The sequence below is a fragment of the Arctopsyche grandis genome, chromosome 1 (genome assembly GCF_051622035.1).
Source record: "Arctopsyche grandis isolate Sample6627 chromosome 1, ASM5162203v2, whole genome shotgun sequence".
In the NCBI taxonomy this organism is placed as follows: Eukaryota; Metazoa; Arthropoda; class Insecta; order Trichoptera; family Hydropsychidae; genus Arctopsyche; species Arctopsyche grandis.
The window spans coordinates 31,175,225-31,200,854 of NC_135355.1; the positions used below are offsets into that span (position 1 = coordinate 31,175,225).

General features: G+C 33.1%; 2 protein-coding genes across 4 annotated transcripts in view; one reads left to right on the forward strand and one right to left on the reverse strand.

Annotated features, from left to right (window-relative positions):
- The window catches only part of LOC143909925 (3',5'-cyclic-AMP phosphodiesterase-like), a 218,150-nt gene extending 198,406 nt beyond the window's left edge, over positions 1 to 19,744 (forward strand). For 2 of the 3 annotated variants that reach the window (XM_077428206.1, XM_077428215.1), the window contains exons 9-14: positions 17,126 to 17,219; positions 17,324 to 17,436; positions 17,983 to 18,183; positions 18,281 to 19,006; positions 19,236 to 19,442; positions 19,538 to 19,744. In XM_077428206.1, the coding sequence (XP_077284332.1) occupies positions 17,126 to 17,219; positions 17,324 to 17,436; positions 17,983 to 18,183; positions 18,281 to 19,006; positions 19,236 to 19,442; positions 19,538 to 19,585 (1,389 nt within the window). In that variant the 3' untranslated portion in view covers positions 19,586 to 19,744. Of the gene's footprint in view, positions 1 to 9,142; positions 9,554 to 16,456; positions 16,641 to 17,125; positions 17,220 to 17,323; positions 17,437 to 17,982; positions 18,184 to 18,280; positions 19,007 to 19,235; positions 19,443 to 19,537 lie in introns of those variants that run through there. The other variant, XM_077428223.1, reaches the window with a different exon arrangement.
- A 2,980-nt stretch (positions 19,745 to 22,724) lies between these two features.
- LOC143910390 (uncharacterized) lies at positions 22,725 to 25,091 on the reverse strand. The gene is made up of 6 exons (XM_077428837.1): positions 24,657 to 25,091; positions 24,322 to 24,491; positions 23,955 to 24,130; positions 23,794 to 23,877; positions 23,390 to 23,716; positions 22,725 to 23,323 (listed from the first exon to the last, which is right to left on the reverse strand). Exons 2-6 carry the CDS (start codon positions 24,343 to 24,345, stop codon positions 23,245 to 23,247), a joined length of 690 nt encoding a protein of 229 aa, XP_077284963.1. The 5' UTR covers positions 24,346 to 24,491; positions 24,657 to 25,091; the 3' UTR covers positions 22,725 to 23,244.
- Positions 25,092 to 25,630: the final 539 nt, after the last annotated feature.

Genomic DNA, 25,630 nt, shown 5'->3' on the forward strand with positions numbered 1-25,630 from the left:
GTCTATGTACTAATGGATTTATATTTTTTCAAACACTATTCATATTTTTTATGCAATTCAAGATCATTAATTAGTATGCGGAATCTCAAGTCCTTGCACTAATTCAACTGACACAATTGATCAAGATTTCCAACGAAACACCACCAAATCTGATCTTCCCAGTATTGACAATCACGTCTACACCACATGAAAATAGCATTCTGGGAATCGTCCGAAACGAGACCGGCCACCATTTTGAACCGGATCACATTTTTCCAAGGAGGAGCAAAACACGTACAATGCCTATAATGGACATCCACCTCAAATTTCTTCTCACAACCCTCTTTCATCCGCCGAAATCCGACGCGACCAGTGTAAACCGGATCTTTTCTTTTCAGCGGCGATCATGCGACATCGACGTGAATTTTCCACTCAAAATACTTCTTTATGATTGTACATTTTTTGCACGTTTCCTCCTCTTCTTTTGTTTGCCGTTTTCATTTCTGAAAAAAATAAAGCACCTCGGTTCAGTATCGACGTAACATTCAGCAATAGTTGACGTGCGTGTGTGCATATTATTCGGCTGAAAAATACTGTGATCGAGAGGCGATCAAATGACGCGCTTCAAACAGAAAGGTGAAAAGGTCGGAACCGCCATTGTTACCTTCGTTATTTACATATCATTAGTAAAACGAGCAAGTTTCAGAAACCCCCTTCAGATTTCACGCCCGTATTGATACACCCGTTCTGAATAATAATAGTCAACTTCTATCTAAGATCTTCAAACATCACAGCAACCTTTCTTCTATGTAACTTTCTCGTTTTCTAATTATTCACATTTACTAAACATTCATCCATTTCACAGCAGCTTTTCTATACCATAGAAATGATCAACCTGTTTCATTATGATTATTACATTAATCATAATCCTACTGCAAAACTGTCATTTCAAGTTTATATCGAAATTGCGAGCTGGCTGCGCGTTCAATGAAATTTACATAATTCATAGCAACTAATCTCACTATTCAAAAGATCTTAGAACATTTAAAATCATCAACTTTCAATTAAAATATACGCATCTACATGTAAGCAAAGTTATACCATTCAATTGGCAATTTCAATTTAAGTTACAGAAGGCAGCAAATCCAATTAGTTTGTTACCCATTACCTAAAAAATGGCTAAATATTATACATATACAATGTGTATCCAATCAAATGACATCGATTTATTAAAATAATCATTAATCAATTGGATAATAAAGCAAATCGTGTTTTAGCTTTAAGGTCTATCTATATTATCCAGCACTGCACGTCAACAGTCGACACAGCGCTACACGCAACAGACTACTTCTATCCATACTATACAGCACCGCCCGTTTTCGGCACTTTCATATTTGTTTTGGACGAGTGCCAGTAAAAATCGGCTTACATATACATTATAAAGCGCGACGATACGGTGCAATATTGCTTGCAACCTATCGTCGAGTCAATATCGTGACAGTATAACCAGCAGCATAGCTAGCATGTAATGCTTTCGATTGTGTAGTCACGGGTTCTATCCCTTATGTGAGCTGCTGGTCAGATCTTGGATATGTGGCCTTAAGGTCGATCATTTCGATCGATCATCAGAGTTTACAAATTTATCTGATTTCATTGAAACGGTTCCAACAAATTGGGCATCCCTGTCCAATCTCTCTCGCAAAATTCGAGTTAATCAGCATCTCGAGTTTCGCCAATTTGTATAAATGCTGCTGATTTGTCCATAGATATGTCTGTGGATGTTAATTGTTGTTTGCATTCGGCTTGTATAATACTTACAATACTTCTATACAATGTTTGACCATATGAGTCGTGTTTAATTTAAAAATATAATTAATAATTATATATAGCACGCTCGTCGCATTGGAGTAATCTGTTAAGACGAGTGTGCATGATTGATTGAATAAAATGAAATAAAATGACGTTTCAGAAAATAAGCATATGCACATGGCAACACTTTTGTCAGTGCGGGTGCACTCGCTACTATGACGTCATGCGTGAATGTTTCCAAAAGGGCCAAAGAAAACCGGTTATGCTTATTTTTGGTGTCTGCTGTATAATATGAATAGATCGAGTCGGTTACTGCTATTACGTATATGCCACGTAGATTTTACAGAACATGCATTTCGATAAAGTATATATGTATACCTTTATGTACAATTCTAATTTTATTACAATTTATTTAAAATACACACACAAAATATTGTCAACAATTAATATTGCATAATCAAGTTACACAGCGTGCGAATTCCGTATGCCTTGCATAACGTTTTATATATGCACATACATACTCATTATAAATGACGTGACAATATATCACACAACATATACGAGACGTTCAATAAACAAACAAACCAATAACAGTATAGCATGTGCATTTTTCGCTGACCTCGTGCAATTCTAAACGTGCAAGCTTGCATTCGTATCGGGTCGCATCCGTTAATTGAAACTACGACTGTTTAAGAAACGCAAATAGCATCCACATGTAAACATTCCCATTAACCGGTTCAATGCGTGATTATTTACGATTTAATTACAATGTCGCAAACTGATTGCGTTTGTGGCATTAATTCTGCCTCGTTTCGGTTAACTTGGCAATTCTGCTATACTTGCACTTATTTATCTATCATGTGCTAATCTCTTCTCTTTATACCACATACCCAAATACTATAGACCAAAAATATACATGGAATAATCTATATATTATATATGTTACAGTTGTTATATATTTTGACTAGTTGAAATATATTCCATCTAACCTGGTACCGTTATGGTTGATGTGTATTTTTAGTTGTAATATATTTTGACTGGTTGGAATATACTCCGTCTAACTCACATTAGTTGATTCATGTAGCGAATTACATTCCAACTGGTCAAAATATATTACAACTGAAAATACAGTATTATAAGTTAATACCAGGTTAAATGGAGAAGTTAGGTTTTCGTTAAAACGTCATTCGACCAATAAATTGATTCATATTTTTGTTTTGAACATATTCTTAGAGTTCTCGTAATACGGTTCTCATTGCCTTTTTACGTAATACCTATCAAATATTAACGCATTATTGAATTCCAAATCATTCGTAAATACATGAGAGCTGTCAAAACTCAACTGTTAGATGTATTACAACTGGCGCACGTTGTTGAATTGTATTCGAATATGAATCACCTAAAACGTCATTCATATTACAACTAAAACTATGTGTACTTCGACTGTAACATTAAATAAATAAATATACATAACTTCAATATAGCTTTTGGTAAAAAAAAGTGTGCAATATTTATTTATGTATTTAATTTATTATTTATTATTTTAAAATAATAATAACAACAATAAAATGACCAGTGTGACCTGACAGGTTGCCCCAAAGCGTCACACTAGTCTTACAAAAAAAAATAGAAAGCAAATAAAGAAAAAGCAATAAAAATACGAATCATTCATCTCATTCAAATAGCCTCGTATTGAATCTTAAGAAACTAACCAGCTCATCAACATGACAATTGAACAGGTCAAAATGCTCATCAATAACATTAAGGAACCGGATAGCCTTTACAAGAGACGAGTTATTGAAAGCAGACGTTTTCGCAGGAATATGTTGGAAAAGTAAATGATGACGCAAAACTCTGCCACACTCAGGTGCCAAAAATTTAAATTCCAATAAAACCGAAGGGTTGTCGATTCTTCCCTTTAACACTCCAAAGAAATATTTGGAAATAGCAATAATTCTTCCCAAAAATAGTGAGTCATAGCCTAGCATACCTTGTAAAAAGGCAGTGGGAAATAAATAAGGGTAATATTTATATTTCTTAATTAATTAGTACAAGCCACGTTTATGTATCATGTACATACATATACTGCGTAGTCCATACATAAAATTGCACACGTGTCATCTAAAATCATATATAATGCCCGTATTTTATCATTAAATAAATTATTTTTATTAAAGAATACTAGTATGTGTGACATTTACTGTCAAGTTTCAGTTGTCGTAAATATGCGCACTATTGTGTCAGACAGAATTCTATTATGCTATTTGCAAATACGCAATTCCTATTGACCAGATCATCTTAGCTGACCAATATGAATTGCGTATTTTTCAAGTTAATGAAGCGTGGAAGCAATACACTAGCGCAGCCTGGCGGCTGAAATTGGTGAACTTTCGTTTTAGGGTAGAATTTGATTCGTCGTGTTGTTGTGCTAAATTTGACCTTATTATAGTGATTGCAAGGCGTAAATAGTTTTTTGCGATTGTTATTATGAAGAGACGGATTTTGCGCAACGCCACTTTCGTCGCGTAGGTCGATTTTCCATTGTTGTTAAAATCCAATATGGCTGCGATCCCAATACCGATTCGGCAAAGGCATCAACAACGACCCATCATCCCAGTTTCGGTTTTCGGCAAAAGTCGTTCGAGCCGGTTTTTATTGCGCAACATCTCCGTGCAGATTTTTATTATTTCGTAGGAAATTTTTCGCATACAAATCGCCCGGTTAGGGTGACCCGACGACGTCCTTCGAATACGTACGTCAAATCGATACGTTTGACTGTTCACATGCCGGCAGAGATTTTATTGCTGTGCGATTGTTTTCGTTGGATCGAATCGATTAAATCAATCGGCGGATCGATGAAGCGATGTTTTGGTTCTTTTAATTTTTTCCGAGTCTGTTGCCGGGCGTATGTTATGCATCATCGACACCCGAATTTATTATACTTAATGGAAAATAATAGACGAGTTTGAAATAGGGTCACACGCATGCGACTGTATTTAATAGATATGAAAGCATCTGTTTCGGCAATTAACTCACTTTCTATTAATTAGGTTAAACTGGTGGTCAAATTATTGTAATGGAAAATTTGATTAACGTTTTGTTGTGAAATTGTAATGCGCTATTTCACATTGAAAATATAATATTAATTAATTGCAAGTTGTATCAAACAACTAAGCTTGTTGGTTGCGTTAATGCTAGCCACCTAGAAGTTGCTAGGTAAAATCCCGTGGGTTGACCTCAATTGAAAAAAAATATTCCGAGTATTATTTGTAGTGCTGCTGGTAAGGCATGGATATTTGTGACTCCAAATCGATCGTTTCCAATCAGATTTTGCCAATGTATTTGATTTCATTTTTGAAACGGCTCCTCATCAAACAGGCTAAAACCATTCTACCCACTATGACCACCACTATTTGAATATGATTTCAAAATTTATATATATTTACAAATTTAATACCATAGATTTGGCTCAGGGGCAATCGGAATACGGCATCTTGGTAAAATATAAAGATTGAGTCCATCGGGTATGCCGCCTTTCCCAAAGTATAAATAAATAAACAGTTTTTATATTAAAAATGTACTGAATAATGAAAATCAAAAAAATTTCATAGTAAAATAACTCTTCCTGAAGTTTTGCTAAATCGTTTTTTTTTTCAGTGCTACTTTCTATGTTATGCTCGTAATGAATAAATATGTATTGTAGTCATTTGAATATTAACAATATTCAATATTAAAACCATTATAAAAGTTAATTAAACTTTCACTTCAGATCGGCAAAAACATCACCAATCTCCAATATACATATATATATAATACAAAAAAATTTATACGTCTTTTCAGTTTTATAATTCATCAAAATATAATTATATTATTATATGTATATACATACTTACATATAATATCCATGGCATCAAATTTTCATTTTTCTATCTATAAAAGACGGTTCATAAAATATGTAAATATTTTTTATGAAAACCAACTAAAAATTCTGGAAACATTCATAAACATAAATCGAAGCTATAAACACAATTGACACGCTCTCGATATTTTAAGTGCTAATTTTAGTACCAAAATTAACCTTCGTGACGTGTACACATACAGCATTTTAGAGTGTTACAATAAATTATTAAAATAACCGAAACTGAGCGGCTTTACTACACGATGACTAAAAAGTCACTCTACTTACACACACCGAGGACACAATATGTACATATGTATATACCCAATTTCAATTACCTGAGAGAAATTCTATATCTGGACTTCAGTTATAAATTGAATGATTTTATAAAGTTTAATTTTTCATCCCTCGGTTATTATAAAATCGTGACATATTCACAACATATTGTATACGTTATAGTTTATAACATAATATATATATAGTTATAGTGACTAATTGTAATATATATCGTCTAACCCACGTTAGTTGATTCATATGGCGAATTACATTCCAATTGGTAAAAATATATTATAACTGAAAATACAGCTCAACTATATGTTGGTACCAGGTTATATGTAGGGGTTAAGTTTTCGTGAAAACATCACTCGACTAGTAAATTGAGTTGGAAAGTCACATTTTCTATTTAGCATATTCTTAGAGTTATCGTAATACGATACTCATTACCTTTATTTGTAATACCTAGCGAATATTAACGCATTGTTTTATTTTAAAGCGATTGTAAAGACATCAGAGATGTCAAAACTCAACTTATATATTACAACTGGCGCACATTATTGAAAGCATATAATATTAACACGTCATTATATTATATTTCAAACCGCAATTTATTGTGTTTTTAAAATTCAAAATTTTAATCAATTGAGCCTATGATGACTGGAAATTCTTTTGAGAAATCTTAGTAAAAAATAATGAATAATTACATTTTTTGTGTTGTTTACTTTATACTTTATATAACCTGTATTTGTATTTGCGCTTGTAGAGTCATAATTTACTACATAGTTGCATTGTATTCGAATATGAATGACCTGAAACGTAAGTTGGAATATATTACGACTAAAAATATAATTGGACTGTTACATATATGTATGTAAGTATACTTAACCCTTTGAGTGCAGACGTCTTTTATGTTAAAAGCCCGCCACGCTGAAAATTTCGCCAACATTTCCAACTAGAATTATTTAGTCTAATAGAAAGCAGGTATAAAAATTGAAACTAGTCCAAACAAACCCTAGATCACTACCCTAGATAACCACCACCGAGGATTTCGAGTTTTGTAAAGGTGCGTTTAGACTCCATTAATGAATGTATTTTTCCAAAACTAGTTCCATCTTCATTAAAATGTAATGCTCACAATCTAAATGCTAAGCCATAATCTAAAATACTCAGCAGTTACGGATTTCCATCTAGAAATTCTGCTATGGTTATAAATTCAGAAATTCCGGTGTAAACCAGCCTTTATAAGCATTGACTCGGATTACACGACCCATGTTCAATGCATTATGTACTTTATCTACATATGTACGTACTAACAATAGATGAAGTTTTGTGAACATGCGAAAATTCGAACTCAGAATCGATTACTGATCACGATTTCATGCTCTAGAAAAAATGTGTGTGTGTGCGTCTGTGTGTCTGTGTATTTTGGAGATTTTTTTTTTCAACGCCTATCTAAATCTATATTTCGGGTCTACCTCACGGCACCGAAAGTGAAAAGGTCGAAAAAACAAATATCGGAAGGCAAAGATCTTAAGTCGAAAGATAAAAAAAGAGTGCATGGTTGTATCCTGCTCACGCAAATTAAATGAGGATGTACGACGGGGGGAAGAGAGTTTTACCGCACGCCACTGATATACATATGTATATACTAACCGTTTTTCATATGTATGCATGGTAAACGAACATTGTCGACTTTTTTACGGTCACCCCTATATTTCAGGCTCATGCATAGAAATATAATACACATATATGGGCCCTGACTTGTGATTTTCGTCGGAGATCTTGTCGTCACTGATGGGTGCGGGGGGTTTAACTAGCGGGGAAGTTGGGGAAAAAAAAGGTTTTTTTCCCTACGACGCAGCGTTCGTCGTTTTTTTCACTTCCCCGCTAGTTAAACCCCCCGCACCCCTCAGTTAGTGACGACAAGATCTCCGCATATCTATCGACAAGATCTCCGCAATCGACCTTTCCTACTTAGAACCTAACTACCTACTGAGAGATAGTGTGCATGCGCCATGTAAGAATATATTACCCAAATATTGTAATAATCATATAGTTAAGAATAGTGATATACATAATTATAAAACGAGAAATAGGAATAAATTAATTATAGGTAGAGTTAAGAAAGCTAAAACTGCAGGAGGTGTTTTTCACAGAGGTGTTCAAATGTATAATGCCCTTCCTGAAGGCATTAGAAGTTCTAATAACATTGATGCTTTCTTGCAGGGTGTTAATGGATACCTTTGTGGAAGATGATTTATAGTTTTGTTATTTTGTGTTATGTGTATTAGCAGTTTGCTATATAAATAAATAAATGTATTTTGCATGCGCCAAAAGGGAGACCATTATAAAGCGTGAGGGCGGATCTATGTATTGTTACGTATACTAAAAAGAGCCGCCGAGTAATTGCGATCGGATTAGGCCGGGTAGCGTCCTGAGAGACCGTGTGACCGGTGTAAGTGGTTTTAAGGATTAGCGACAAGCTAAGTGCATGTAGGCTAAACAATGGCGACGGAGTTGGCTGGTATTGGTCCTTTCGCATAATTGACCTGTACCGTGTCGTGGGAATGTCGTGGGAAGACATATCCGTACGTGACCATAACAATAGGTAAACAAATTAGACGTCGAAGATGTCCTGAGAGATCTATCCCTTATAAGGCGATATCAGGTCATTCTGGACTGAGCACTGCCAGTGCGTGTATCTCCTTAATCATCAATAAATGCTGTGAGACGACTGTTGGCATTTTACTTGGATCCTCCACCCACCCCTACGCAACAGTATTATATGTACATCTATGGGCTCATGGGATTGTTGGCAAAACGCCGATCGGCGTTGGTCAGCATTCATAGGGTTAATGTTGATTAATTGATATGATAACCAAGTAAACAGATACCATTTTCAAACAAAACTTTTATCAACTTTGTTAACTTTTTCTGTTGATTAAGAGGAGGGGGTTTACCTCAAATTTTGATAGGATATTATAGTGTTGTCGAAATTTCAAGAAAATTGACACAGGGAGTGTAAGTGGGTCAAAAATGAATTACAAGAATTCTGACCCACCAAAAGAGTTTTCAAGTTAAATAAAATAACGTCATAAAAAATGTGTTGGACGTCACGTACGCCCTGTAGCCATGATGCTGTTGAGCTTCATATATAGTGGGGGGGATGGCGCTGCAAGCGACAGTCGCGCGCCAAACTTCTCAGTGTTAAGACGTGTCACTAGCGCCCCCTGTCTCATGCACACATGAGAGACTTTTACACGCGCGTCAATAGGAGAAAACGTGCGTTGTACTATACGCTCGCGAAGACGAAACAAAAGCCGGCCATAACCTTATTCATTGTCGCGAGTGAAAGGACCGATAAGTTAATACATATATATTCATATATATATATATATATATATTGTAGAGAAAGTCCACGCGCTTTCCAAAACTGTGATATACATAAGTGAGGACGTTTCAAAAGCAGTGCATTTAATTTAATTTGTTTAATTCGAAACCTCGATAGCTTGTAATAAACACCCTGTGATATTTTCTAATTGTATTTATTGTTATTTAATAATAATTTAACCGTTTCTGCGACGTTATTAGGTATGTACCGTTTTTTTTTTTATTTATTTTTTACATAATATATGAATTATTACATGATACTTTTATTCGTCATCGAAACTTATTTTTCTTTCCGTTGGACTGTTTTTATTTTATTTTATATTATACTAATATTCAATTTGTGTTTGACGGATTTTAACAAACTGAAAAACTGAAAGTTTTGTATTTGCAAACGACAGATGTCGCCTCGAACGCACGTACATACATATGTACATAACCTTATCAACTTGACATGCATTTTGAATTCAAATTCGATTTTTTTTTCAATTATACGAAAATTTCTCAAATATATGTTGAAATTTTCTACGATTAGTATACATAGTACATAAGTAAATGTTTGGAAACTTGTATTAATCATATTAGCGCTTTGGAGCATTAGCCGATTTTCGTCACGGACGCGTGACTTAACTACTTTAGTCACCGTTTTGCGGATATCGACGCCATTTTAATTGCAAAAACGGGAAGCGGAAATCGCAACGGGAAAAAATCACAGTGCACTGTACTGTCACGCACTCACATAAACTTTCTACATGCAATACATAAATCGGCTTAATTTTTTGCGCAATCGCTTGCGCAACACTTTTCCCACACAATTGAATTGCACTTTTCGTCGATTCTCAAACTTTTTTCACCTCCGCACAATGCATAATGCTTTCAATCCACTCGGCAACAACGCTCTAATCTCGAGTGCGCCTAATTAGACGATAATACATTTTATCGCTTTTGCGGCTAAATGCGAGATAAATTCATGCTAATTACCGAGACCACCAACCCACTAATAAAAGCCATAATGTTAATCGAGTGATTTTATTAAAACCGTTACGTTGCCTATATTGCGGTAGTTTGCAATCTTATCGTTTATTTGCGTGCGCTTTTTCAAATTTATAACAATGCAAATTGAGAGATCGTGATCTGTACTGCGTGACGCATTATGACGATTTTCGCTCGTTCACGTCACACTCTTGTCGCTAACGTGCCAATGTGTGACTAGTATCACTATCGCACATTTTAGAATGGTCAATACATTCTCTTTATTAGTGGATTGATGATCTAAAAAATCATAAATCATTATCATAAAAAATATTTATTTAATCGGCTTACTATATACATAGGCAAACATTGCATCCCTTTCAAAACGTAAACAATAAACCCAAAATACTTAAATCTATATATAAAAGGATTATATTGTACGTATTTTTGTCGACTTCCTTTAAGCCTTAATCGTGATCAAAGTATGAATAGAAATACTTAATCTTAATCTCAAAAGTTTCCCTAATTATCTACGAACAGTACAAAAATAGTTGTACGATATAGAAATACTTGTTCTATATATTTTAATACATATAGCCAGCAACATAGTTCAATGGCTAACGTATAATGTTATCAACTGAGGAGTCAGCTACTGGCCAAATCATGTATGTTTGTGACTGCTGGTCGATCGCTTCCTTTCAGAGTTTGCCAATTTGTCTGATTTCATTGTTGAAACGATTTCAAGCAAATCGGCAACCTATCTTCATTATTTGAATATAACTTCAAATTTAGAATAATAATGTTATAAATTTATATAAAGTGCAAACGTACAAATTTGGCCAATTGTGTCACCTTTAATGGCACCATGATAAATATAATTAATAATATTTATTCAGTTTGACGTAATCTATTCGAAAAAGAACATATGCTTTGTGACAATTTTTCCCTTATTGTAAAATTCTTAGAATTTTGAACGACTGTAACAGACAGAAGTTAAGTCACTCCAAAACTATGTAGTCTTGTAGGAATCGTACGAACAATAAATTTGATTGTTTGCGTCGGCGTTTAATTGCATTGGTCCACTTTTTTCCCGCAAAATAAGTGGGTTAATACATACGTTATCTCGCTTTCGCCCGTGCGAAAAGTGGTCCAAATTGATCGCGTTTGGATGGGTGTGTCCTGCGAAATTTTCCTTTTAACCTTAATTATATCAATGTAATAAACGAACTCACAGATTCGATTAGTGTATTATATCCGACGTCATCCCACTTTCGATGTCAGTAATTAATTTTGTCGCAATAGCGCACAAGAACCCGGTCAAAAGTATGGTCAATACCCCATCCGAGGCCGCACAATCACTTTCTCTCGGTATGACGTCATTCCGAACCCAAACCCCAATACACCCAGCCCGCAAAACCCACCCCTTCTCCGGCGAAACTACGTCAAAAACCGACCCAACCCCTCGGGTACGCAAAGTCCCCTTTCTTTGTGAGATATTTATAGCAATACCGTATAAAGGTATTTCACGTGTATGCGTATAATGTTTAATTACGCATAGTGCATTAATTTTGCCAGCATATGTACCTTCTTTGTCTGCTCGTATGTGTGTATGACCCATGCGTTACTCACTGTTAGTTTATTTTGTTAATTTTATTTTTCTTCATTATTTTACACATATTATTACGGCAGGTGTGACGTCACCTGTGACGCAAATCTACACCGCACACTCCCTTCTCCGGCTCCCTTTCGTGAGGGTTCTATAACCTATTGATTTTTAGAAAGTTGTCGCATATTGCCTTAGTCGTCATAAAATTTAATGACGTATTCAAGAATATTTTCTTTTGTCAAGAGTTAAGATTTTTTTTAAGAAAGTCGACGGATGAACTGTAACATTGGGATAAAATTGGTTGTTTATATGCAAGTCCCAAACAAATTGTCGTTAGTAATAACAATTAAGGAAATTAATTCCAGAGAGTGGGTCGAAACGTATCGACTACATATATACATACATATATGTATATTATTTTATTTTTGTTTATTCAATCAATCATGCACACTCGTCAAACAGATTACTCCAACGCGACGACTGTGCGATACAATTTAAGATTTATTTATTAATTATTTAAACAGGTATACACCCATTTATTAAACACAATATCTATGGTCAAACGTTCAACGTACAAATTTTCAAATCAGCGAAAATCTAGATGCTGAATTACTCGAATTTATGCGAAAGGAATAGATAGGACAGGATTTCCAATTTGTTGGAACCGTTTCAATGAAATCAGATGAATTGGCAAACTCTGATTGGAAACGATCGATCTTGGGGCCACATATCCAAGATGGCCATCAGCATATGGGATAGAACCTGTGACCATACAATTGAAAGCATTACATGCTAACCATTGATCTATGCTGCTGCTATGAAATCGAATGCAAACGGTTTTTGTAAGGGGTTGAAACACGGGTTCATATAAAATTTATTGAAAAAATTCCACTTTTTACTTTGTTTTCAACTTTTACCGTTGTGCCTGAGTAATGTCAGACAATTCAGCTATAAATTCAAATATTCCTATAAAATTTATATAAAAAGATCGTTGAAGAATGAAAGTTAACCTACATTGTATATGTATGTAACTATAATTAGGTGGTTCAATTGAGAAGAAGGTCGCAAACTAGAATACTAATTGATAAATAGACGGATGAACCCATTTGCCCTTTATCTGTTCAAAGTTACTCATTAATACTCGGGCAAAGTAATTGACGCCCAAATAGCAAATTGAAAGTGCGTGATATTTGAAGAAAAGTTTCAAATTTTAGCACAATTATCCGCCTAGATACATGTGTGTGTTCTCACGGTGGAATTTTTTTTTTCGTTGCCTCGATAAAACCAAAGGTTCTCCAAAGTCAAAAGCATTATAAATGGTCGAGGTCTCGCGCCACAGATCCAAATTGGCCCGTGGCGAATTCAAGGTGTGAAACTATCCACCTTTGAAACCAAGGATGGCAAAAGTGAAACCGACTTATAACCCACACGGTATTCCGTTAATCGAAATTTTCGATCAAAGCGTGTCAAGGCAATGGAAGCCGAGGAAGAAGACGACCGGGAGAGGGAGTTATGGGGGTGTTTAAGAGCACCCCCTCAGTGGCTATTTCGAGGCTTTTCTATTAACGTCGCAAAGGTCTGCTCTCGCTTTGTATCGAGGCACGCAATCGCTCAACTTTAAACTTTGTCGCGAAACAAGTGGTACCTCCACTCTGTTCTTTTAGATCGTTGATGTAAAGACTCATTGTCTACATTCAAAAAAGGGAAACGAAAATTACAGGGCGGACTAAGGCTATTTAAAGATTTAATTTATTGAGTGTATATCTGAAGCACGTGAGAGTTATTTTTAAATTGGCAATTTTCATACTGCGTAAAATATCTGTATGTACATGTAGAGGAGATTGTAATGGAAACAGATGGGTACATATTAAATATAAGGTCGCAAAAATAAATGTCATCATAAGTCAAAAGCATAGCTACTCTTAATAAATGACAAATAATGACCTAAGAGACCTTCGAGCACTTGTGGGAAACCGCAGTTATTAGTATTTAACTTCGAGGAAGTCTAATCTACGGTTATGCTGACGGTAGAAAATTTAAGCTGAACGATATTGTCATATTAGAAAAATATGTAAAAGGATATGACAATGTGCTGATTGATCATAAATCATAAGTAAGGTTTTTCTCCAGGATTAGGCTAGAGAATTTGACTTTGTGATCGCTAACGTATAAACTCATTTTATATTCAGATTAAGGAAAGACCGATTCCAAGAGGGCTAAAACTATTTTTATCCAAACGATTTTCATAATACGTATTTATGTATATTTATATTTTTCTTACATACATACCATAATATGATAAAAAATATACCTGTCTGTTTTAAAAATAATAATTTTATCAGTAAATATTACATATATTTAGTTATTATAGTAACAAATTAAAATTAATTTAATTAATTCTTAAACAAGTCGCATGTTACGAATTCGGCTACATCCATAGATAACACGTATTATTTTTCTTTCCTGAATTTTCTTACTTGATTTAAATATGAAGAAAAATATGAAATTGTTTTAATATAATTAATCAAAAAAAACGAGTAAAGGTTAGATAGGTTATAGTTAAACTACTTGAAGTGTAAAGACGGAGAATAATTAAATAAAACGAGAGGAAACCCGTAGAAAGGAAACACTCATTTAAAAGTCAGCGATCCAAAGTGGTGCTTTGCATTTACTTGCACTCTCTAATTTAGTGAGAAGAAAGGAAAGGAATCGGCAATTGAAAAGAAAACAACATTCAATTTTTCAATTCATTCCGATCATGCACATTATAACGCGATCGTGACACGCAGCCGCCGGTTATAGCAATCAATTTCCATCTTTATTAAGCATTCGTGATACGTAAAAGATTCGATCGCGTGGGATTCGCGAATGGCGAAAACCGGTCGCGAAAGACGAGTGCGCTTCCGCCCCCGCACCACCAATAACAACAACAACAATTTGAACCACCCATGACCATAAATGGTGATCGGGGCACGAATTACTACTACGCCGGCGCCACGGTGGCGAGAGACCCTCTCATAGTCCTTTCCAATAACAAAACCTAAAATGGCGTCCCAACAACAAAACTCAAAATGGCGTCCCAACATAACCTCTCGGAAGAAGACGATCTTAACCTAAAAAAAGCGTGACTCACGCTTAACTGCGCCGATGCGATTTTGCATAATCCTTTCATTATTGTTGAACACAATGCCTGCAAATACAATATGCGAGATAACAACATCAATAGTTTCATTATCGAATACACTCTCCCCACCCCTATATCTCGATGTGATGTAGAAATCCAGACCATATGTCTGATTAAGTACGATTTCATATGTGTTTGTACACGTTTAATGAAACCATTCTGGTAACTTGATTATCACCGGTAATGACCAAAGTACGTCACTAATTGGCAAAATCGCAATGATTCATCCAATACAATAATGAAAGCTTAGGATATCTTGCGGAAATGAAAACACCGGAGATGCTACTTTACAAAGATTCGTTTTCTTTGTGAAAATCATTATCAGTTATGTTTATGGAATTTCTATAATAACTCTGGAATTGCGAATTTATTTAAGTCACCAAGTCAATAATCTTAGATTTATAAGTGACTCGTGAAAAATCATAATACTATGTCAATATTAGAATGAGTTATGAAATACGATGGTGATGGTATTCAAGTGGTGTTAGTTTACTTTTTTAACTCTGCAAACTAACAATGGATATATGTACATAATTTACATATCGATGCTTTACTAACTGCATATTTCTTCTCTTATAATAACAACGCCTCAAAAACATATCATCATATGTAGTGTATACATGCTCAAGATTTATCAATACCTTTGTATATATAATATAAAATTTCTATTGTTTACAATTCAGATATAATAGATACTTGGAAACTTACATGAAACACGTGTTTGTAACAATTTCTTATTAATCCAAGGAACAATAATTTCAAGTATTGACATTGATTCATAATATATAATAGTAACATACATTGTTGTTAAAGTAATCGAATTATAAAAATAGTATTGTGCTTAATAAATTTGTTCTAATATGAGTAGATTTGCAATATTAAAAAAATATAATAATTTATATGAATAGTTTCTTACTGATTATATTAACCAGTGATCACAATAACTGAAGAACTATAGCTGTAATGTAATCAAGCCTATTAATGCGAACCAATAAAAATAAATTAATTACAACGGCGAACTTCAATATGAGTGTTGATCGGAAAGATTATTGGCTCACCATGCTATCGTTGCGCAAACTAAACATTTTGTTTACCACTGATAAGCAAGTCTATAAAAGCAGCTCGGACACACTTCCATATCGTCAGTTGGTTTTAGTATATCGTCGACAGTTTTTCAGTTGTGTTGAAATGTTGTGGTGTGAAAAATAAGTTTCGGTGATACACAATGGTTTGCTCGCTGATATCCGCAGTGGATCAAACTTAAATGTGAATATCAGTTGTTAGTGACAAGTTGACAAACGCTTTCGTATATGTAATATTAAATGTGAATGTTTTGTATACATAGAACCGATCAGACATAAAAGTATCGACGAGTGATTGAGTAAAATATGGGCGTTGAAAAGAAAATAGTACCTGAGGGCCAAAGGGCTGAGGAGCCTGGGGCGCAAGCTGATGCCCTCAATGAACTCGCAGCCACCTATGGAATCTTGGCGAACATCGCCACGGTTGTGACAGTTTTCGCTCTACAGGTCTTTTCATCTTGAAACTTTACCTCTAACTAATCACTTTATTCTACGGAACGAACTAACTTTCCGTTTCAATTCATCCGTAACACTTTAAACTTTGGTTTAAATCTCACTACGATTCATTTCAAAGCAGATATGTTGGGAAATTTGAAGCACGGCTTGTGATTGTTCTCTTTGATAGACTTCAAACATATGAAAACAAATTTCACATGATATTTTTCCGAGACAATTATCATTAGCCGTCTACAAAATTCGCAATACAGCTACATATGTATATATATATATATATATATATATATACATATATATATATATATATATATATATATATTACTTAAAAATGTAATTATAAATTTCTTAAAAGGTTTTCATAAACACACATTGATTGTACTGCCAAATTTTCATTTGAATTCAAATTATAATTTTTGATTTTTATGTACATTTATTGAATATATAAAACTAATTTTTTGTAATATTTCTTTTCACAGTTCAAGCGAATGCTAAACAAAGAGTTGAGCCACTTCTCAGAATCCAGTAAATCAGGAAATCAAATCTCAGAATACATCTGCTCTACATTCTTAGGTAGCTTAAATATTTCAATCAAATTTGCAACTTAAACAAACATATATAATAAATTTTCAATGAAGTGTGGTATAAGTTTATAATTCTTATATTATAATTTTCAGATAAACAACAAGAGTTGGACGTGCCGTCTCTGCACGTCGAAGATGCGGTGGAACGGTCAGCGAAGAAAAAAGATAGACCAAGACATGCCGGTTCATCCACTCCCATGTCACAAGTAATAGTCTGTTAATTTTTTTAAATAAATAATTCCCTATGTTGTTTTTAAAATTCTGACTTTCAAATCATCAACTTTTTTTTATTTACCCCATGAAATTATTTTAAAACATCCACCCCAGGTCTTATAAATTTATAAATGAATGAGCTTAAAATTCTTTAGTGATTTTATTAGTGGGATTATAGCAAAGCATTGTTTGAGATAAGTTACTAGATGTTTCAATTTGGAATGTTAAAACTAATCAAATGGTATATGCTTTATGACGTACATAAATATAGCTACATATAAATAGAATAATACTTTTACAATGTAAAGTTATCTTAAAAATAACCAGCCAAACTAATCTAACAAGCTCAAGTAGTATTAAAGAGCTATATATCATTGTATAATATATAAAATTTTTGGAATTTACTGTCAAAATTTAGAACATAAGATACTTTGATAAACAGAATATGTGTTAATATATTTTCTTCCTTCTATATATTTTTTTATATAATTTTAAATATTCCTTTTGAATTACTATAAGGTTTTAATGTATTTTTTCAGATATCAGGTGTCAAGCGCGCTTTGACCCACACAAACAGTTTCACTGGCGAAAAGCTGCCAAGACACGGTGTGGAATGTGCCCGGGAAGATGAGCTTACCCGCGTCCTCGCCGATGTGGACCGATGGGGCGTCGATATATTCCGTGTTGGTGAATTGACCACCAATCGCCCTCTGACTTGCATCGCTTACACAGCATTCACCGTAAGTCATGTCCACCGATAACATATGCAATATATGTATATGTATGTGTATGTTCATGAAATTCAATAATTTTAACTTTCACATTGTCATGTTTCAGAGTCGGGACCTTTTAAAGACACTGATGATCCCACCAAAGACGTTCATCACGTTCATGATGACACTAGAGGACCACTACATAAAGGATAATCCGTTCCACAATTCGCTGCACGCAGCAGACGTGACACAAAGCACTCACGTACTCCTCAACACCCCGGCTTTAGAATCCGTATTCACACCTTTGGAAATCTGTTCAGCTCTGTTCGCTGCCACGATACACGACGTGGATCATCCCGGTCTGACGAACCAGTTCCTGATTAACTCCAGCTCCGAGCTCGCGTTGATGTACAACGACGAGTCGGTGCTTGAAAACCACCACTTGGCCGTCGCTTTCAAGTTACTCCAGAATGAGGGATGTGACATCTTCATTAACCTTCATAAGAAGCAACGCCAAACGCTGCGCAAAATGGTGATAGACATGGTGTTATCGACAGACATGTCTAAGCACATGAGCCTGCTGGCCGACCTTAAAACGATGGTTGAGACGAAGAAAGTCGCCGGATCTGGAGTGCTCCTATTGGACAACTACACGGATAGGATTCAAGTGTTGGAGAACTTAGTGCACTGCGCCGATTTGAGCAATCCCACTAAGCCGCTAGCGCTGTACCGTCGGTGGGTGGCACTGCTAATGGAAGAATTCTTCCAGCAGGGTGATCGGGAACAAGAGCAGAAGATGGATATCAGCCCTATGTGCGATAGGCATAACGCCACCATTGAAAAATCACAGGTATAAATCTACATACGTATATAAAATTGTCGTAACTAACAGATATGTCTCCATCTCCTTGTTCCAAAAAAGATTTTTCTTTATTATTTTATTTATTTGATCTCATTAATTAGTAACTTTTGAAGTTTATTTCGATAATACATTTTTACTTTATTAATCTGAAATAAGTTCTAAAATTTTAAATTACACATTGTATGAAGAGTTTTCAAATATGATATAAATTCATCAGGTTGGCTTCATCGACTACATTGTTCATCCTCTTTGGGAGACATGGGCCGATCTTGTGCATCCAGACGCTCAGGATATTCTCGACACATTGGAGGAAAACCGCGACTGGTATCAGAGCATGATACCACCGTCTCCGCCTCCGTCGGATGATCCACCGGCTCAAGCGCCGGACCGTCCCGACAGTAGACTGGAAAAAATACGATTCCAAGTAAGACTCGATACTTCATCTCAAGTGTTTTTGATTTGATTGCAGATTTTTCCAACTGCATCATATTGATTGTATTATTTTCTTTTTAATCACAGGTTACGTTGGAAGAAGGCGAGGGTTCAGAGGGAGAAGGTGGAATGTGACGGAGGTTGCTGGGACTTTGTAAAAAATTAACAGAAAAGGTTCAGGGCTGGTGGCGTCTCCGGCAATGAGAGACCGTCTTTTCGCTGGCCAGCATAGCGTCACGGGACACCGACGGGCAAAGACCACGATCCGCGTGCAAACAACCACCATACAGTATCATACTATAAATGCCAAGTTTTGCTTGTCTCTGTAAAGCAATTCCTTTTTTAATTGTTTGTTATCATTATCACTATTATTGTTCTTATTATTAATATTATTATTATTATTATTAAGCTGCTCTCTCTTGCCATAACCCTTTCGTATATACATATATAAATATATATATATATATATATATATATATATATATATATATATATATATATATATATATATATATATATATATATATATATATATATATATATATATATATGTTATTAACATTCTGTTGGATATGATGGTGGCCATTTTTAATGCGCACTTATGAATAATATTATTACCTACATAACATATATGACCTGATGTTTTTTTTTTAATAATTTAATTTAATAATTAATTCTTATGACCCTTTCGAATTGATGAAATATTAAAAAAAAAAAAGATTATAATGTTAGCTTTTCTATGTAGTTTTTATGAGATGATGCTTTAAAATAAATATGTGGAACTGATCGTAAAATCGTCGATCAAGGAAATTGTTTAAAGTTTTTCTGAAATTTAAACACATATTATTATTTTTGTTGTTATATCGTTGCAAATTTTAATTACTTATACTAAAAGAATCACTATGATAATCTGATTATGGTACGTTGTGTGCTATCGTTTGCATTGCCGTATTTAAAAAAATAATATATATACGTATATATATATATATATATTAATGTTATTAAATTTACTCAATGTTTGTTGTTTAATCCACTTTTTTGTAATCTGTGTTTCTCTTGTCATCATAAAATAATCATTATAATTTTAATAATGTCGTATATTTCAGTTGAACTGAAATGAAGGCGGGTCCTTTTATTTTTAAATTATTGTTTGTTTTTTGTTTTTATTTCTCTCAATTTTATAATTTTAAGGATGTAATCTCGTAAACGCTAAGGTTTTCAAATGTCACCTCTATTTCCGAAAAAAAGTACCAAAATTTTTCTATCAAACATTTTCTGACAACAGATTTTTGATTTCATACTCAATACGATATCTTAATTATTATAAAATATGAAAAGTTTAAATTTATGCACTTTGAAAATATATTATGGCTGTCTATTTTCTTTCACTTATTAGTATGAAATAGATTACTTACATACATAATATATACATACATACATACATATATATTTTCAACAGTTTTTTTACCACCAAAATCAAAGTGTTCCTTTATCGCATAAGTATTTTTTTTTGTTCCCATTTCATATAAATAGGCGTTCTTCGATTTAATAAAAAAAAATGTAAGACTATTAGATACTATCCAAAAAAATAAAAATGAATATCAGTTTTGAATATCAAAAACTAAAAATTTAACGCATAATGTATATAAAATTGATTTATTCAGTTTAATTTTTGTTTTTATTACGTAGTGCACCATTCGTTTTGAAATGTTTGTCATATTGTATATTATGAAGCGTATTGTATCAAAACTTGCCAACGTTCGACATTATATTTGAATCAGGTGAATTTTGACAAGTGATACCGTTTCGTATTATTATATATCTCTCTTTCATATTTAAAACAAAAATTATTTTCTTTGTTGCAAAAAAACAAAGATTGAATGACTGAATGTACATTACATAGAAATAAACATTTGATCATCGCCAAATCTCAAAAAAAAAAACTTTTGTGTACGTATTTAATTATGGTTAATGAATTAAGATGAATTAAAAACCATATATTTATATATAAATATAAATGTATATGAAAAAATTGTGTATGTGTATATTTATATTTATATATAAAACGTGCAGTATTGAAATTAGTTGAGCTCTATGTAACATCGGACTCCGCCAGTTTCTATATTACACATATGAAATATATGTGTGTGAGATAAATTTGATCCGCGATGCTGGACATTGCGCATTAAATTTATAATTAAAAAAAATTGAAAATAGTTTATAAATTTAGCTATTAACAATCAATGTGTCTAGGGTATAAACTTGATATGGATTAAAGCAGGGTGTTTCACCGATAAACGTTAAGTTTAAAAAAAAATCAGTTACAATAACGAGAGATATGTATTATCAAAATGTCTAACTTATTTTGTCTGCCCTCCCCCATAATTCAATTCTGAAATTATTAATCGTGAAGCACATTACATACACGTATATATGAATAAATAATTATTGTGTTGCATTTGTAATAAATATATAATTAAACAAAAAATCTACATATACCTGTTGCATGGTTATATTGTGTTTCTGAATAGTATGTCTGCATTGTATATCTGGTTTAGCATAGAGGATTAAAAGAGAAAATCTTAAAACAATTTTTTGTTGTTGTTGTTATTTTTCTTGTTTGTCTGTCGACAATATCATGACAGGATGACAAAAACCAAATAAACTAGATAGAATGTAAATTACTAATCACTTTATAACCAAAAAATGATAGCTGTAACTGCATAGCAATCTTAAAGAGAAAAATAAAATAAAAAGAATTTCTTGCGTGTGACCGAATATGCTGATGTTTTATTTTATAGGTAGTCAAAAATACAATAATCGTATTAAATGTATGTGTATCTCAAATATACATATATATTTAGAGGATCCCTTTCTGTGTCCGATTTATCGTATATATTTGGATTTGTTGATATATTTGCCAGTCGGATCCGAATACTCCACACTCCCGTGGCGCTTATAGCCTGTGTAGAGACATATCTGTTTTATTTTTACTTTTATTAATTTTATTTTATTTTATTTTACTTGCTAAAATAGACGACTCAATTAATAAAAGATGTTTGTTATTGTTTCACGTTTGTTTCATTCGTTTTTAAGAAGTCAAAAAATACTCTTTAAGTTTTTCATAATTTGTACATGAGTTTGCGTAATGACTTTATAAAATGTAAAGTTTTAACAAACATAATATAAATATGATACATTATCTTATATTATATACATATATATATTATCAAAAAAAAATCAAATTGAATTTTACTCCTTGACTCGGTGATTACTGTATATAAATATTTACTATATTTTCGGCAACGATTTTCATATTGTATTCAATATCAAATTACATATGTATAGTATTTATTACAATGAATACCTTTCCACTCCTTGATACATAAACATATTGCAATAAAAAAGACATAACAATAACAACATTTCATTGTATCAAATAAACATTTTCTAAACAAGTAAATATAAAAATATATACAAAATTCAAAACATATAACAAACTCATAAATATTTCAATCAAATCGAATTTTTACAAATACAATTATATGTATCAACATTGGAATATACATAATATATTGTACAATATTTTGACCTTCACATGTCACAAAGTTTGCATTTTTCATTACATATTTTTGCAATTATTTTTTATCAGATTTATTTTCTATACTGTACTTAGTTTAATCATCACCATTATATTTATAAAAAATGAATGATAGTTTTTTTTTAAATTGCATACACTTTTATATTAAAAAAAACTATTTTCAAAAATCACAACATATACATATCCTTTATTTTTATTTACATAAACACTTCAAATTCAATTCCTCGAATTTCTTGAGCAAGCAAGCTGAATTCGCAGTTGAGTCTTTGCTTCTGTAAGTATACAAAATGTTGCTCAATGAATAATCACAATCATTAATCGATCATTCGAGTACTTACCCATCACTGAAAATCTTCGGTATCAAATCGAATGAAACTCGACTGCTAGACGAACATTTCCCAGCAAAGATATCCTCCAACTTGTCGTGCAAGCGATCTGGGATATCATCATCGAATCTATCCGACAACGACCAAGACCTCCTGGGTATTTGGTAAGTTAATCCATGCGAACAATTAGACAATGAAATCGGAGAATCTTGAAACAGTCGATGATACTTGGAGCAGATTCCACAATCGTTCAATCGGTGAATTTTAAACACATCGACATCAGAAGCCATTATTTTAGACACCGAAGGAATATCTGCATTACTTACTTGCACTGTTGATCTTAAAATCAAAAAAATAAAAACGAAATCATTTAAATACATTATATGTATATTATGTACAAAAAATTTTACACAAACCTATGATTGCAACGATTTGATCTTTTATAAGATGTAGAATTTCTACTAATGGAATGTTTGCAAGCTTCATGTGAACATTTTTGTCTGAAAAATTGTGTGTTTAAATAATATATCACTATATTTATTGTATATATATATGTATATACATTAAACAAACATACCTGTGATAGTCATGTGAATGACAAACGGCTTGCTGCCGTCGTGATAGCTTACTGACAAAATTCGTATCGACATATTGCACATGTCTTTGAATATCAATCGGAGGTTCCATTAAAGTTTCCAAACTTTCTTCGATTTTTATAGCAGATACTATGTCGATCTTTGGTGATAATATACCCTAAAATATATTTGGCTAACATTTACATATATTATATATAAAATCTTATACTCATAACAGTTTTTTTTTTGCATATGCATATAATATCTTAGCCTTGAGGCTCATTTATGTATCTATTATGAATATAAAAGTACCAATTTGAGTTTTTGTGCATATGAATTATTCATTGATTAAAATTGACAGATAATTACGGGAAAAGAGGACGATGATTGCATCAAGAGTTCAACCGTACAATTTGTGAATACACTCGGTGAATAAAGTACGTCGGACAGCGAACTTACAAATTTTGCAAGAACCTTTCCATGTTCGTGACTGCAATTAGAAGGCCATTGGACTAGCAAGCATCGAAAAGATTCATTTTCTGAAATTATTAAGTGGTTTTTTATATTAGGTTAGGATTTTAATTTTTTGCATGCACCGTGATTTTGCTCTAACCTAAAATAGATCCAATTCAAAATTGTAACTTAATCTAATGACCAATTTATAAAGTAAATACATAAATCTAAAAATTATTATTATATATTACCGAGAACCTTTTGAAGACCCGTCAAGCTATTAGCTCTATCGATACTCTTTGCAAAGTAAAACACTTCATGAAAGTTCAACGGAAAGACCGGAGGCAAGTGTTTAGTTTCATACTCAATACCAAGTGTCGATACAACCAATGAAATATATCCATTCAGACATAACCATACACCAGGACAGGAAACCTATTTAACAGATACACATTTTAACTATATCACTTCATAGCAATGAAAATAAAAATGCATTTGAACTGAATTTGAGCGCACACCAACTTAATTTCTAATTCCAATGATAAGTTATACATTTTTTTCGACATAATTGATCAGCGATTGTAAGACATTTCAATAGAATTTATAAAAAAACTAACAATTTTAAATATTTGCAAGGGAGAATAACCAAAAGCGTATGTTTACAATTTACGCATAGTATCGTTGTCAAGGAAACGTTGAACACATAAAAATTGCTAGGTTTAGATCAGACTTTCATACTTTTAAGACTTTTTTATTTTGTGAAATTCAGTTGAAGCATCTTAAATAATTTAATTTGAGAAATAATAAATAAATAATCTATATAAAAATGGACGCGATGTGTATATGTATATGTGAGTAAGTGCCAATCAGAGTCAAGTGATCGAGGAGACGCGGGGAAGCAAGAAGGGAAGTGAATTACCTTACACTATATTTATATATATATATATATATATAACATATAACTTTATTTTAATTCGTGTATAAATTCCTTTCCGAAGTCACCCTTTGAAATCAACGGGCGCAACACTAGTTAATACAAACGGAACCACAATAATAAGAGGTAAGTAAAAAATGTAGAACAACAGACGACTCTTGCACGTGTCACAACAACTAGAGGTTGTGATCGAGAAATCTCGTCTCGAGATTTCTCGAGAATTCTCGAGAAATTTTGATTCTCGTTTCTCGAGAATATTTTATTGTAAAATTTCGAGATTCTCCTTTCTCG

Coding starts and splice junctions, on each gene's coding strand:
- LOC143910390 (XM_077428837.1), bottom strand. CDS start 24,345: ATGCAATCATCGTCCTCTTTTCCC. Junction 23,878..23,954: donor CATTCACATGACTATCACAG/GTATGTTTGTTT, acceptor ACAATTTTTCAG/ACAAAAATGTTCACATGAAG. Junction 23,717..23,793: donor TCAAATCGTTGCAATCATAG/GTTTGTGTAAAA, acceptor TTTGATTTTAAG/ATCAACAGTGCAAGTAAGTA.